The sequence below is a fragment of the Phoenix dactylifera genome, chromosome 4 (assembly GCF_009389715.1).
Source record: "Phoenix dactylifera cultivar Barhee BC4 chromosome 4, palm_55x_up_171113_PBpolish2nd_filt_p, whole genome shotgun sequence".
In the NCBI taxonomy this organism is placed as follows: Eukaryota; Viridiplantae; Streptophyta; class Magnoliopsida; order Arecales; family Arecaceae; genus Phoenix; species Phoenix dactylifera.
Genome location: NC_052395.1, coordinates 13,363,588 through 13,379,217, shown reverse-complemented (window position 1 = coordinate 13,379,217; position 15,630 = coordinate 13,363,588). Strand labels below are relative to the sequence as shown.

The following is a 15,630-nucleotide window of genomic DNA, read 5'->3' as shown; positions in this document are numbered from 1 at the left end:
ATTGAAAGGAAAAAAAAATCTACCAAGCTGAATGATCCATGGGACCATGGCACGAAAAAAATCCTCTAACAATCAGCAAACAAGGATTTTGAAACCCGTAATGTGGATGGATGTTTATAGCTCCTAGCAGCAATTTCTCGAGTGAAGATATTATCGCGAAATAGAAGTGTTGGGGGGAAAAAATGGACCATCCCACAAATACAATTAAAGCACCCATATCCGACAGCAAGGCCGAGCTCATGCAGGCCGAGCTCATGCAGGCCGAGCTCAGAAGGCCGAGCACAGAAGGCTGTCGAGCCCAGAAGGCCAAGCTCAAAAGGCTGCCGAGCTCAGAAGGCTGCCGAGATCATCCAGGCCGAGCTCAGAAGGCCAAGACCAGAAGGCTGCCGAGATCATCCAGGCCGAGCTCAGAAGGCCAAGACCAGAAGGCCGAGCTCCGAAGGCTGCCGAGATCATCCAGGCCGAGCTCAGAAAGCCAAGACCAGAAGGCTGCCGAGATCATCCAGGCCGAGCTCAGAAGGCCAAGACCAGAAGGCCGAGCTCCGAAGGCTGCCGAGCTCATCCAGGCCGAGCTCAGAAGGCCGAGACCAGAAGCCTGCCAAGCTCAGAAGGCCGAGACCAGAAGGCCGAGCTTAGAAAGCCGAGCACAGAAGGTCGAGCTGACCTCAGAAGGCCGACCTCGTCGTCCACATGCTGCGGCCATGCCCTGCAGCAGTCTCACTGCACCATGCTTTACTTGCTGGCCATGTCACGACATATCAACCAGGGACCATACCCTGCTACGACTGTCAACGCCTCACCATTCCCAAGAAAGCTCTGGCTGCGCGCCATCTCCTTCCATGATGGGAACGGGCCATCCACGGCAACTCATTACTTCACACGCCCATGTCCAATCGTGACGGTAACCCATTAATTCGCCCAGTCACATCACAGGTAACCCTGCCACTCTTCCTATAAAAAGGGAAACTTCTTCCTTCCGAGGGAGGGGGGAGACTTCTACATACAATCCATCTCCTTCTCCAAAATTAAGCCCCCCTCTGACTTAAGCATCGGAGGGCCGGCGCCGGAAACCCCGGCCACCGACTTTTTACAGGTCCTCCGGAGGACACAGCCCGTCGACGTACTGCCACCCGCCATTCCCGCACCGGAGCTCCTCCTCCTCGGTCCGCGGCCGCCCCCGGGTCCAATTTCCAGCAACAGTTGGCGCTAGAGGAAGGGCCCGAGTCGTGGCCATGAAGCTAAGGAGTAAGGGAGCCTCTAACGCCTCCCGACATCACGTACCAAGTCCTGGACACTCAATCCAGAACCCATCACAAAGGCCTCCGGCGGATCCAGTTCCCCAAGTTCAACCTGCTTGTTCAACAAGTCCAAGCACTCACTGCGGCCGTTCAAGGCCTACAGCAAGCACAAGACCAACCTCTACTCCTTCCTCACGAGCATGAGTCCTTAGGACGCCACTCGCGACGTCATTTCTCTGTAGAACGTTGCCACCACCGAAGCTCCCACCGAGCTCGACCCCCAAGCTGGGAGGGCTTGTCACGCATCCATTATCCTGAGAGCTCGCGCCGAAGCCTGACGCCTTGAGTACGGGAGCACCCATCTGAGGCGGGTCTGCCCTATGCCAAGTTGCAACAGGAGCCCCACCCGAGCTCGGCAGAAAAGTCGAGGATTTGGTGCGGCAGATACAAATGCTTCAAGAACGAGGCCCAAAGCGAGACGTCGACCTTGACTTTACAACAGAGTCTCCATTCCCTCAATGGATCATGGATGAATCAATCCCCCAGAGGTTCAAGATGCCACAGATTGAGCCATATGATGGCTCATCCGATCCTCTGGATCATTTGCAGAGCTACAAAGCCCTTATGACACTCCAAGGAGCCACAAACGCTCTACTCTGCAAAGCCTTCCCAGCAACTCTCCGCAAGGCAGCTCGTCTTTGGTTCTCTGGATTAAAGCCCAGCTCGATTCTCTCCTTTGAACAGCTGGGCAGGCAGCTCGCCACCCATTTTGCCGCTAGCCGGCGTCAGCACCGGACCTCAGACTCCCTCTTCGCCATCAAGCAGAAGGAAGGAGAATCCTTAAAAGACTATATTAGTCGCTTTACCTCGGCCACATGGGAGGTTCGCGATCTCGACCAGTCAATCGCCATGTCGGCATTGAAGACGGGAGCTCGGTCCTACAAATTTCTCTTCTCCATCGAGAAGAGCTTCCCCACCGACTTTGTTGAAATGTTGGCCCGAGCTCGCAAGTACGCTAAGGCTGAGGAAGCCATGGCCTCTCGGCGAGAGGCAGCCGAACAGCCTACCAAGATGCAGAAGACGCGCCACGAAGAGTGCTCCCAACCAAGCAGCAGATCCCCCTGGCATGAGAAAGAGCCTCCTTGGCCCAAGAGCTTAGCTCACTCGAGGTCTTCCCTCCAAAAGTTTTAGACATACACTCCCCTCACATCCACCCGAGCAGAGATCCTCATGGAGATTGAAGGTTAGGGCTATCTTCGACCTCCATTGAGGATGCGACCGATAGAGTCGCGGAAGCACTCAAAAAAGTACTGCCACTTCCACCGAGATCGCGGCCATGATACGGAGGATTGCTACGAGCTTCGTGATAAGATCGAGGCACTTGTCCGCCGAGGTCGGTTGAGTTGTTTTGTCCGTGATCATGCCTACAGGAGAGAGCCTGAGGAACAAAAACTAGTGCCGCATGAGGAGCGGGACGACAACTGACCTCTCGCGGGCATCAACAATATCATCAAAGGGCGGGCGAGTAGAGGCGCCTGAAGCATCGAGCTCGAAAGAAGGAGATTCCTCAAAGCATCCGTGCACTATGAAAGTCATCTCCTTTTTCGATGAAGACCAAAAGAGTGTTGAGCCCTCTTTATGACGATGCTGTAGCTATTTTCCTCATCATTGCAAGGCTTTAAAAAGGATTTTAGTACATAATGAAAGCTCGGCTGATGCTTTATTTTGTATGCCTTCCAACGGATGAGCGCTCCTCTGGCTAGATTCAAAGGAGATTCCACCCCAAGAAAATACTATGAAGTTAAATCCTCTCATGGTCCAGAAGGCCGAGCTCATGCAATCCGGGCTGAGCTCAGAAGGCTGCTGAGCTCAGAAGGCTGCCGAGTCCAGAAGGCTGTCGAGCTTAGAAGGATGCCGAGCACAGAATGCCGAGCTCAGAAGGCTGCCGAGCTTAGAAGGCTGTCGAGCACAGAATGCCGAGCTCAGAAGGCCGCCGAGCTCAGAAGGTCGCCGAGCTCAGAAGGCTGCCGAGCTCCGAAGCCCGAGCTCAGAAGCCCGAATGCAAAACACCTCCCCCAGAAAATCGAGCCAAAGAAAGCTAGTGCTAAGCCAAGTCCTGAGGGACTTCGAAGTTCGGAAGCCATCAAAATATCTCCAAAAGGTACAAGACGCCACTTTGGCTTCAAATAATTTCAATATTTTATCTATTTTCAGGTCGAAGAATCCAAAAAACGACCTACGGGTATCTCTATCTCCAACGTCGCCCCGCTCCGAATAAGGGCACATGATCGCCAACGGACGAAGTCCGTCTCCTGTATGTGTCTCCAATGATGCCCCGACTAAGCTCCGGATGCCAATTCGACGACATTCAACGCCATTCGAGGACACTCGACGCCATTCGACGACACTCGACGCCATTCGACGCCACTTGACGACACTCGACGACACTCGACGCCACTCGACGACACTCGACGCCACTCGACGCCATTCGACGACACTCGACGCCATTTGACGACATTCGACGCCATGTCAACGCCGTTCGACGCCTCCTACGACAACACGCCCCGATCTGAGTGGGGGCACCCTGCTGAGTCGACCACAAGCCAAAGAAGGCTGCTGAGTCGACCTGAAGTACTTAACTCCAACTGCATGAGAGGTACACCCTACCTGGCACGCACATCTCCATATATATATGGCTATATTACAAGATGATCGACGACTGGACTACTTCCTTCGCCCAAGCCAAAAAGCAGCTTGAACTCGGAAGTCGAGGGTAGTGTTGGGGGAAAAAATGGACCACCCCACAAATACAATTAAAGCACCCAAATCCGATAGCAAGGCCGAGCTCATGCAGGCCGAGCTCATGCAAGCTTAGAAGGCCGAGCTCAAAAGGCTGCCGAGCTCAGAAGGCTGCCGAGCTCATCCAGGCCGAGCTCAGAAGGCCGAGACCAGAAGGCCGAGCACAGAAGGCTGCCGAGATCATCCAGGCCGAGCTCAGAAGCCCGAGACTAGAAGGCCGAGCTCAGAAGGCTGCCGAGCTCAGAAGGTCGAGACCAGAAGGCTGCCGAGCTCAGAAGGCCGAGCACAGAAGGCTGTTGAGCTCAGAAGGCCGAGACCAGAAAGCCGAACTCATAAGGCTGCCGAGCACAGAAGGCCGAGCTGACCTCAGAAGACCGACCTCGTCGTCCACATGCTGCGGCCATACCCTGCAGCAGCCTCACTGCACCATGCTTTACTTGCTGGCCACGTCACGACATATCAACCAGGGACCATATCCTGCTACGACTGTCAACGCCTCACCATTCCCAAGAAAGCTCTGGCTGCGCGCCATCTCCTTCCATGATGGGAACGGGCCATCCACAGCAACTCATTACTTCACACGCCCATATCTAATCGTGACGGTAACCCATTAATTCGCCCAGTCACATCACAGGTAACCCTGCCACTCTTCCTATAAAAAGGAAAACTTCTTCCTCCCGAGGGAGGGGGGAAACTTCTACATACAATCCATCTCCTTCTCCAAAATTAAGCCCTCCTCTGACTTAAGCATCGGAGGGTCGGCGCCGGAAATTCCGGCCACCGGCTTTTTACAGGTCCTCCGGAGGACACAGCCCGCCGACGTACTGCCACCCGCCATTCCCGCACCGGAGCTCCTCCTCCTCGGTCCGTGGCCGCCCCCGGGTCCAATTTCCAGCAACAGAAGGCTCCTTCATTATCAGTTTCTAAATTTTGAAACAATCTCAAACATAAATTAATCAAAAAAAAATGCTCAAACATCATTTAATCAAGTCGCTGTTCCTACTTGGAAGTTGAATTAAGCAACAAAACAAAAACTAAACTATGAATTTATTATCAGGAGTGTTTGCAAGCTATTGAAGTATTGACATGTTGAAAATTAGTTGAGCGAGATGATTTGGTTAAAGGTGAAGAGCTGATCAAGGATGTGGAATAAATTATATATAGTACAATTAAATTGTGAAGATATGAATTAGGTAAAGTTGCACTGGGAGAGCGAGGTTCGTGATTAGATCAGTCGAGGACCTGCCTTGGAGGGCTGAGCGTGTTCCCATACTTAGCGGCTTAGTCCATGAGCATGGCCCATTCAAGCAAGCCCGGACAAAACTTAGAGCATGCTCGCTTGATTTCTTATCTCTTGGATGCGTTGGCTCGAGAATCCCGCCGAGGGTCATGGAGCTGGGTCTGACCCTCCGCTTTTCTGCGACGCCTCCCTCCTCCGCGAGGGAGAGAGGAGCTGTCCGCCGCTTTTCTCTGCTCCCCTCCTCCTGTTCGTCTCGCTTCCTTTTCCGCGAGGCCTCCTTCTCTCTCCCTGCCCGAATCCCTTTTCGACATTCAGTCTCGCTGGCCAGAGCAAGCGCCGTCTCCCTCGAGAGCAGGCGTAGAAGTAACCGCTCCACAGGAAGCGTTACAATAGAGGAGGAGGAGGAGGAGGAGGTCGAGGAGATGGAGGAGGAGGGGGAATCGTCTTCTTCTGCTTCGTTTTTATCTCTAAGCGAGAAGCCTGATAGGAATCTTGCGCTGCTCGACGAGTATGAGCTGGAAGAGCTCGAGAAGGATTCCGTTAATCCGAACCATCGAAGCGGTCAGTTGTTCGCCTTTCCCCTGTTCTTGGTTTCTCTTTTGGACTCCATTATTGGGTTTTGTCTCTCATTAGGGTTTTATTTGTAGGTTTTTTGATGAAGTTGGAGCCTTTTAAGGACTTTTAAAGGCGAAAAATGGTTTTTTGAAAATATATTTTAAAGATTGGATATGTCAATCTCTTTTTCTCTGTGTTGTTGCAAGAGGATTGATGCGAAATTAAATCGCTCCTTGATAGAGAAAGAGAAGGGGAGTTTTTTGTGAAGAATTTTAAAAAAAATGGCGGTTCTTTTGGACCGGTTATTTTGAAAAAGGGGGAGATTTTTCTAGGTATGCTAGTATTGGGGGATAGTTTTTGGCTAGCAGATATTTTGCACCAGGAAGAAGATATATTACACCAGGTCTTTATTGATTTATAGAAAGCAAATGACTGAATATCATGAGAAGTTAGTTGGTTCCTGGTGGGTACTAAGGAAATCCATTGTAAGAAGGTGCAATAAGCATTGCCAGTTGTTATATAGCGGAGGTGAATTTCTAGTTGTAGTGGATTCAAGGATTGACGCTAATCCTGCTGCTGGACCTTTTTATTCTTATCATGGATAAACTCACAACTTTTTTTGAGAGGTAACATACTGCATGTTACCTATGGATGGTATGGTATCGATGACATGATGATATGTTAGAATGGTAACTTGTAAATAAAGAGGAAGACATATGGAATGAAATTTTTGTAAATAAAGAGGATATAACAATTAAGGTAGTTGAAAGAAGACATATGGAATGGAATTTTTGTAGCGATGTAAATAAATAAGAGGTTCAAATCAAATTTTCATGACTAAGGGAGATGCAACGCTCTGCAGTTTCATTTTTTGGGATCAATCTTGCAAAAGAATGGACAAATGGATAAAGACGTCTATTTTTCACCTACGTATCACAGCTAACTGGTGAAGAATGATTCAGTGGCAAACTCAAATCGGCAATATTCTCATGCATTCAGGTGCACATGCAAGCGCGTGTACCTATTTTGTATAATTTCTAGAGAAGGGGATACAGATTTTTGTCTTCTACTTGGTATCAGCAATAGATCTAAGAAAGTTTCTCGGGGTAAAATTTAGATGTTGGTGACACTTTATGAAATAGTTGTTGGTGAGCGGTGGGACTTCTGAAAGAAGTGCGGTTGTTTAGGACTTGTTTTTTTTTTTCCTGCTGCTAAGCATCTTACTTCCATCATCCTATTTCCTTTCACTTTTGCTGCCCAGTTTTCTGTTACCAACATAAGCTAAGAAGGAAACTCACCAGTAGAAAATGATAAATATATTGCTATAATGAATTCCTGTGTCTTGTTACTACTTATCCTCTGCTGAATGCAGGATATGTAGCTGTGTTAGGCAAGCCAAATGTTGGAAAGAGCACTCTTGCAAACCAAATGATAGGTCAGAAACTCTCAATTGTTACAGAGAAACCTCAAACTACACGTCATCGTATTCTTGGTATATGTTCTGGCCCTGAATATCAGGTATTATGCTTTCATCAAATGAACATGTTTAGTTGAGATTACTTTCTTAATGATCTTAAAGGCTATGGTAATGAAGCATATGAGCAAATTTTGTGGTTTGTTAATCCGAGTTATGGGTTAGTTTGCAGATGATACTCTATGATACACCTGGTGTTATTGAAAAGAAAATGCACAAATTAGACTCTATGATGATGAAAAATGTCCGAAGTGCTGCCATTAATGCTGACTGTGGGCTTATGGTTGTTGATGCTTGTAAGGTTCCTCAGAAGGTATATACTTTGAAGAAGAGTTTTTCATTTTGAAAGCCTCATGCACCTTTCTGAGCTTTACTCTTCAAGATTTAGATTGATGATGTGCTAGAAGAAGGAGTTGGATCTCTCAAAGATAAGCTTCCTATTCTGTTGGTATTGAATAAGAAGGATCTGATTAAACCTGGAGAGATTGCAAAGAGACTTCAGGTAGCACTTAAAAGCATTTTCCATTGGTTAATGTTGGCAATGTGTGTGACTACACATTGAAAGTTCAAAAATTTTAATGCTGCTTTCAATTTCTTAGTTTTTACTTATTCATGTTTTTCATTTATTTATTCAGTTTTTTTTTAATTTACTTTTAGATACAAGTCATTCATATAACTGTAGGGACTGAGAATATCACATTTTGCAGTGGTATGAGAAATTTGCCAATGTTGATGAGGTCATACCTGTAAGTGCTAAATATGGTCAGGGAGTGGATGATGTCAAGGATTGGATACTCTCAAAACTCCCTTTTGGTCCTGCTTATTATCCCAAGGTATGTATGCTGGAACCTACAAGTTAATGAAAGCTGACGTTTGTGAAAAGGCAACAAAAAAATATGGCAGTTTATGTTCTAGATAATGACATGCCTCTTTTTGTATGTATTACAGTTTTTTTTTGAAATAGATTCAGTGTGCTGTCATTTTTGGTTTACAAGTTGAGGATTTGAATCCTTGATATATGATTGAAAATGCATAGCACTGAGACTAGTATGACAGTATCTCGTCCCAAGAAACAAGTGTTGTTGCCCAAGTTCAATGACTAATTTGTTGCTGTATTTTTAAGGTTACCATTCTAAGTACTGATTATCTAGTATTAGGAGTAATCAGTGTCTATGATGGCAGCAGTACCACTAATTTTTCTCGTCTTAATATATAGCTATAGGAATTAGGTTATAGGCATATTTTATGCTGTGCAAGCCCTAAAGACCAAGGTTGGCGTCCAAATAAGGAAAAAAGGTACAAGAAAAGGACAACATGCAACAAAAAACTGTACTAAGGACGTACATGGAACATGTCGAAAGGAAAAATTCAAGAAAACTATGCTACAATACACAATTGTTAGTTGGAGAAACTGGATTGAGCTGCCTAGTTTAAGACCAATTTACGGTGGTCTAGTCTGGAGCTGAATTAATTTTTTGTACATTCAATTGACTGAATCAAGGGTGATTTAGACCTCTTCGTGGAGGCTCAATCTTTAGGTTGAAGCAAGTTCCATGAAAAACTTGGTTCCAAAAGTATCAACCTGTGAATTGTCTTGATCCAGTTGACTTAAGCATGAATTTTAGTGAATCTTCAAGTGTTCAGTGTTTAGAGGTTGACGTATGTCTTTTCCGTATCTTATAATTCTCCGTCTTATATATAGACTTATGCCTTTTCTGTATCTTATATGTATAATTGACTTATATCTTTATGTGTTCATTGTTGTTTGGATAACTTGATATTTTCTATGGAAAGGGAGGGCGGACCTGATAAATTGATGTTTCACCAAAACATTTTATATATACTGATTCAAAATAAATGTTGAATGTGCTGGTTCTGTTTTGGTTTATCCAAGTCACATTTGGTTTATCCAAGTCACTAATGTGGTCCTTGTCTACTTCCAATTGAGATTCTGCATAATCAAGCGGCACACAGAAATCAGAAAAAAAAAAGAATGTAGACTATCAGCTTGTTAAGAAACTCTGCATACCCAAGTTGATTAATTTAGTCGAAGGCCCTTTGCTTTTGACTGAAAAAGGACATATTATGAATGCATACCTTAATCTGCTGCTTTATTATGCATGGCAAACGAGTATCACATTCAATGGCTATTAAATGCAAAGAAGTCCAGTTACATGCAAAACTTTGTATCCTGAATTTGCAATTTTTGGGCCTAAAATGAGGATTATCCTACTCATAGCATAATAATTTTTGAAATATACTAATAGCATAATAGTAACCCACTGGTTTGGCAAATTTCATATATGCACTCATATTCTGATTTATGGGTAATCTTTAACATGGGCATGAGTTTTATTTATTCTATGGCACTGGAATTTTCTTTTCGTTAAAAAATTTTCTTAGTATTGTCATCTAAAAGTTATCTTTGAAGCTGCACATTTAGAAGTATTGCCATTTCTACTTTCTGTGGTTTCAGGACATCACCAGCGAACACCCTGAGAGATTCTTTGTGGCAGAAATTGTAAGGGAGAAAATATTTATGCAATATAGAAATGAAGTTCCATATGCATGCCAGGTATTTATCCCACATTTTCTTCGTTCATCAGCTTAGCAGACAGTTATTTTTCTTGCTGTGTAAGTGTAATAAAACCAACAGCTCAACAGAAATTTGCATGTTACAGGTCAATGTTGTGAAATATATTAGCAGGCCGGCCTCAAAAGATTTTATTCAAGTAGAAATTATTGTTGAGAAGAACTCGCAAAAGATTATTCTCATTGGCAAGGTATCCTAATAAATCTTGAAGATGAAATTTTTGAATATTTCTTCTTGTTGCAGATTCTTAAAGTATTGTACTTACTGACTTTTCCATGTATACTGAAGGAAATTTATTTCAAAATGGCTCCATATGTAGGGGTGGCAATGGGTTGGGTTGGGTCAGGCTAAGGAAAAGAACATACAAAACCTTCACCAATAGTCGATCCGACCTAACATCGGGTCAAAAGCTCTCGACCCATACCCACCCATGGGTCATTTCAGGTCACCCATTTGACCCTAATCTAATCTATTTTACAAGATTCAATGCCTAGTAAACACGAGCTAACATATCAGATCCTATATTTACAATTCTCATTGGCTAATTTCCAAAACAATTTAAACATCAAGAAAAAGACCACTCGCTCAAAAAATTCTTGTCCAAGATCATGACTCAATCCAACCTAAACTAGTTTGACCCAAATTGAACTCGATCCTGATGGCCTGAGTTGGGTCAAAGATTTAACCCATACCGAACCTATTTAGAGTTTGGGTCAGATTTTCCGACCTGTACTTGACCCTAACAAAAACTCCCTTGACCAAACCTGACCCAAATAGGGTTGGGCTGGGTTGGTTTTTTCGAGCTTGGTCAATCTTTCCCACCCCTCTCCGTATATGGCAATATGATTTATAAAACAGTATAAACACCAGCTTACTGACATGTTGCCAATTTCTATAGTTTGTGGTACATATACTATCTTATTTCATCTAGATCTTATTGCGACATAAAGATGATGATATTCTTATCCCCTCTGTATGGGATTAGCATTGTCATCCCAATCTTGTCATCCAGTATGTATCCTCCTTCTTTTTTATCTTCTTTTTGTGCTGTTACTATCTTTTATGAGATGGAACAAAATTTGATCTATCTAGTTTACTACAAGTATACCTTATCATATGCATTTCTTCTGTGTTAATCTTGTGCTCATGTGCTTCAGCAGTATCCAGCAGTCTGATCTGCACAGGAGAAACATAATATGTCTGTCTTGTGCAAACCTCCTCGAAGTTCTAATGATATTCGACAATCAGATCAAACTTAAATAGCTCCCTTATTTATCATCTAGCCTCAAACTCAAATGTCACTCTTAGTTATCATCTACCCTCCTCAGGTCTTGTTTGAACTACCTTTCTGCCCTATATGCTTTTGTACAATGGAAATCAAAATAAATTTCTTGACCATATCTTGGTTGCAACCTTATATCCACATATATTCCTTTTAGTGCTGTAGTTCACATGTTCTATTTATCTTAATCTATTTTTGAACTTCTATTATAATGGTATTCCGGTTGAAAACTCTGCAACTCTCATCAGTATATAATCTGCAAATAATATGCACTGTAAGACCTAAAAGCATCTGGAAAGGTAAGAAAATAGTGGGGAAGCAGTAGCACCATTCATTATTTATCAGTAGGCCATTCTGTAATATTTTTTTTTTTCCATTTCTCGGGTCAAGGTTATTGTTTCTTTTTTTTAAAAAAAATGAATTTTAACAGTCAATCTCAATAGTCTTGTATCATGCGGAAGAGATTGACAATTGGAGACCCAGAAAGCATGAAAGTATTTTGGTTGTATTCTGTTGGAGAAAATCATACATTCGATATTGAAAGGGAAGATGTTTCCATGCCAGTGAGAAGGTGCAGAACTTTGGTGGGCCCTTTGATTGAGAGAGAATTATTTTCTTCTCATAGGTAATTAATATGTTGCAAATGGCTTTTAAGGTTAAGGTGCTTCATGGGGGCGGTTGTTCTCATCATCTTTATATTCTTAAGGATGTCTAGTTTTATGCATTTTGGAGAATGAATTATTTTGTTCAGATCCTCTGCCTTTTGATGTTTTCTTGGTCAAGTTTCTCTTTATTGTCCATATTGGTGTCTGTGATTTGGATAACTTCCTATTTATTGTTTGGTGTGGTTGTTGTCAGCTTCAAGCAAAGTTTGTCATCAATTCATGGCTTCCAAGAATGTATAGACTTTTAGCAAGAGTGCAATGCTTATGTTGCCTTTATTCTCCCGGAATTCTATATGTTGAGAGACCAACAACTATTCACTTGCTTCTTCATTCTGAGATGGTTGGAGGCTACCATGTTCTTACTTCCAACTGTTATTGGACTTGCCTTTTTGGTTCCAAATACAACAGACTGGGTGCATTTATAGGACACAATTGGTGCATTATAGTAGACATGATGAAGTGGCTGAAGTTGATCCATAGTTTAAAAGGTTGGTAGTGGTGGTTTTTGGTCAGGAGTCTAGACCCTGAAAGCAGGGTTGCTAAGGCTTGTTGTTTAATCATTTATGTATCAAGCTCCAGGGCATTCTCCTATTCCTTATTCCACTTGAACAGAGTCTCATAAAAATCGAAGTTTTGTTTGTTCCCCATTTTTTCTCGCTTATGCTCCAAAACCCACCTTTGGCTTTATGATCTCTGGATTAAAACAGATTGGTTTGGTTCAAACTATACTGATTTTAGAATGAATTTATAAAGAGTTGAAGAAATTTTGAAAGATGGAAGGGTAGATTAAGTTTAAAACTCATACTTTCGAAAGCTATTTTTTTATGTATTATCAGTACTACCGTACCTTTGCTTTGTGCCCCCCTCCACATATATGTTCCATGTTTCATTAAATTAAGATTCATTATTCATCATGTTACTCATAAAATTAAAGTTGATGCCCAAATATTTTTGTACAACTACAGGAAGGGAAGGCTTTAAAGGTATTGGCAACAGCAGCAAGGCTTGATATTGAAGATTTCCTGCAGAAGAAAGTCTATCTTGAGGTCCTGGTCCCTGTCTTGTGTTTCACTCCTAGGATTTGTTGTGGTATTTTATGAAGACATTCCTGGTTGAATTCTAATTTTGTTGTTATGGATTGAACCAGGTAGAAGTGAAGGTGAAAGAAAATTGGCGCCAGGATGAAGGCTTGTTGAAATACTATGGCTATGGTGGTCAAATTCAAGTTTTGTAAAGTGGTTTGCTTCCCGCACGTAATTAATCTGTTTGTAACCTTTTATTCTCACACACAAGCCAATGATATTCGTGCTATTACAAAACTTCGCCTCCAATTATTCTTGGTTCATCTTTCGAAAGGATAATCCCTTCCTGCACTCAATCGATCAGTTTCTTTGGCATCCTGTCCATAGAAGCATGGCCATAGGGGTATTTGTCCATGCATGATTTGGTCTGATCTAAATATCAAAACCTGCCTATCTCTAATCAGAAACTGGCTGCTCGTTGTAGCTGCTAAAAGTACAAATTCTGTTCTCTGTTTATCTGTAGCATGATCTTGTTAGAACTTGGAAGCTTCTTTTCGCAAGATTATGTGAGATTTCGCAATGGGCTTTGAATGATAGTACCCTTGTGGCAGCAAAAATCCAGCCAAGGACCATCTACCACCATTGTTTGTTTTGCAAAGTTGTAAGGTGACTGAGCGATCAAGTTTCTCCCCTTCTTCAAAGGAGCATACCCCGTTCTGATTCCGCATGCTAGATGAAGGGAAACTGATGCATGAATTCTGCTGTTGGAACAACCTGAATCCTGCTTGTTGAGGCACCATGATAGAGCTTCTCGTCTCTCTCTCATGATTTATGGTTCGGCTTTTAGTGCTTCATAGAGAATGTACGCACTTCATTAGAGCTGATTTTTCTTTCATTTGGCTAGAATTTCAATTTTGCTATTGTATTATGATGTTTAGTTCTTTGATTACTTGTTCTCTGCTTTTGCTCGTCATCTGCTTTATCTCATGAACAAAAGTTTGCAAGGACTTGTGGGAAAAGTTAGATTAAAGGTCAGGCTCTTTGTTTTGAACAATTTCGAGAATCGAATTATTGGAGAGGGTTTATTCTTAGATAGAACTTCTCATGATGAATTATGCGTACTCATAGGTTAAATGCGGTTCTATCATGAACAGAAAACTCCAACTGGTGCATTGTATTAGAAAGCTGCCGGTACAAATACTCTTCTACAAATCATCTCACTTGATTTTGCCATGGCATCGATATATCTCATGGAGAAAGAGTTTGCCAGGACTTGAATAAAATGAGTTTGTGAAAGCGGCACCCATAATTGAGTGACTGTATGATTGCTCTCATACCAACTAATGGATGGTACTGAATCATGAAAGTTGCATTAAAGTTGTTTTATTTGTAACTTCTTCTGTTTCAGGGACACCTCCTCCTTTGTATCAAAAAAAGAAAAAAAGGTTATGCACTTTATTTTGCGACAATTTTGAGGTCCAATTATTGGAGGGGACATTCCTGTTAGAACCTACTCATGATGAAACACCTACGAATAGGTGAGTCTGGCTTGTACGATTAGACTACCCGTGTAACTACTCTTATGCTAGCCTTCTCTGCTAATTTTGCCATGGTATCGAGCAACAGTTCTACACGCACAGAAAGTTGATCCATTTTGCCCCATCTCAAGTTTCCTTGGGTTCTTTTTTCTTTCTCAGTACTTCTCCCTTGCTGAGATGATGATTTGCAACAAAATATTGAAATGCTTGTGTTACCAAGCCTTACTTTATTCTGTGATGAAGGTGAATCTCTAAGTTATCGTTTGTCCTTTTTCCTGAACTCTTGCTCCCCTGTCTCTGCTTATTATGACACGATAGCAGGCAACCTTTGACCTTACATTTGCTTCCGGACCTATGCTTCAAACCGCACTATAATTACCGGGAAATTTGGAGTTCGGGGGACAAGTATCTTTTACTTGTCCTGTTATTACTTTTCTTTACCGTAGCTAATATATTTAATTTGCTTTATTTTAATGCTTACAAAGATAAAATCATTAAGTCAGTATGATTTCTTATGGGGATTGTTCTTAGAAAGCTTGGAAGCTTATTTTCCCATTTTATGAAGTCGAACAATTGATTCAGAAAAATATGTGCACATGAATTACTTATTTAAGTCATTCTTTGCAAATGTCAGGCTTCACCAATCACCAACCTCATATTCTTTAAGAATATCTTTACAATAAAGTTTATGTTGTTCTTTTTAGTCCGACAATTGATGCTTCCGACTTGCTGATACCTGATGCCTAGAACTGGTATGAAAATTTGCTGCTCAATCAGTAAAAAAGAAAATAGTTGTAAATAGTCTCTATGTAATTCTGTGCATAAGTGATTTTAATGAGAAGTTCTATCACATCCTGGATGTCAAAAGTGTTTCTCAGAATTAAAGCTACAATGAAGAGGGATGCTACTTATTGTGTACGATGGATACGGAGTAAATTGTTGAATATCTCGTTTTTAATGCGTTAGAACCGCTCAGCGTTCACCATCTTGGCTTTGTTTTCTTTCTTTCCGTGGGCTATTCTTCTTGTTGTAAGGTAGCTTCTGAAACTTGCTCATCTATAGAAACGAGGGGCTCACTAATTACCCAAAAGAAAAAGCTTCAAAAATTATAACTATTCATTAAAACTAACTTGCTTATCATAACAAACGCATGGAAACTAAGCCGGTATAGTATGGCTCTCTGCTGAGAGCCCCTTGGAGTAACAGGCTCGAAGGCACAAATGG

At 42.7% G+C, this 15,630-nt stretch overlaps 1 protein-coding gene across 2 annotated transcripts; it reads left to right on the top strand.

The window, feature by feature from the left end:
• The first annotated feature begins 5,374 nt into the window (after nucleotides 1-5,374).
• On the top strand, nucleotides 5,375-13,959 carry LOC103712711 (GTPase ERA1, chloroplastic). Of its 2 annotated transcripts, XR_005511508.1 has the most exons (10): nucleotides 5,375-5,838; nucleotides 7,205-7,350; nucleotides 7,479-7,619; nucleotides 7,695-7,808; nucleotides 8,014-8,139; nucleotides 9,783-9,881; nucleotides 9,988-10,089; nucleotides 11,612-11,806; nucleotides 12,812-12,892; nucleotides 12,994-13,004. XR_005511508.1 is itself a non-coding variant. In XM_026806775.2 (9 exons), exons 1-9 carry the CDS (start codon nucleotides 5,427-5,429, stop codon nucleotides 13,078-13,080), a joined length of 1,308 nt encoding a protein of 435 aa, XP_026662576.2. In that variant the 5' UTR covers nucleotides 5,377-5,426; the 3' UTR covers nucleotides 13,081-13,959. The 2 variants fall into 2 exon arrangements, 1 of the variants encoding a protein (XP_026662576.2); XM_026806775.2 differs by lacking the exon at nucleotides 11,612-11,806 and having other exon boundaries at nucleotides 5,377-5,838; nucleotides 12,994-13,959.
• Nucleotides 13,960-15,630: the final 1,671 nt, after the last annotated feature.

Excerpts from the sequence above, each read along its gene's own strand:
- LOC103712711 (XM_026806775.2), top strand. The coding sequence starts at position 5,427 with ATGGAGCTGGGTCTGACCCTCCGCTTTTCTGCGACGCCTCCCTCCTCC. Across the intron at positions 5,839-7,204 it reads TAATCCGAACCATCGAAGCG|GATATGTAGCTGTGTTAGGC; the intron begins GTCAGTTGTTCG and ends TGCTGAATGCAG. Across the intron at positions 7,620-7,694 it reads CTTGTAAGGTTCCTCAGAAG|ATTGATGATGTGCTAGAAGA; the intron begins GTATATACTTTG and ends TTCAAGATTTAG.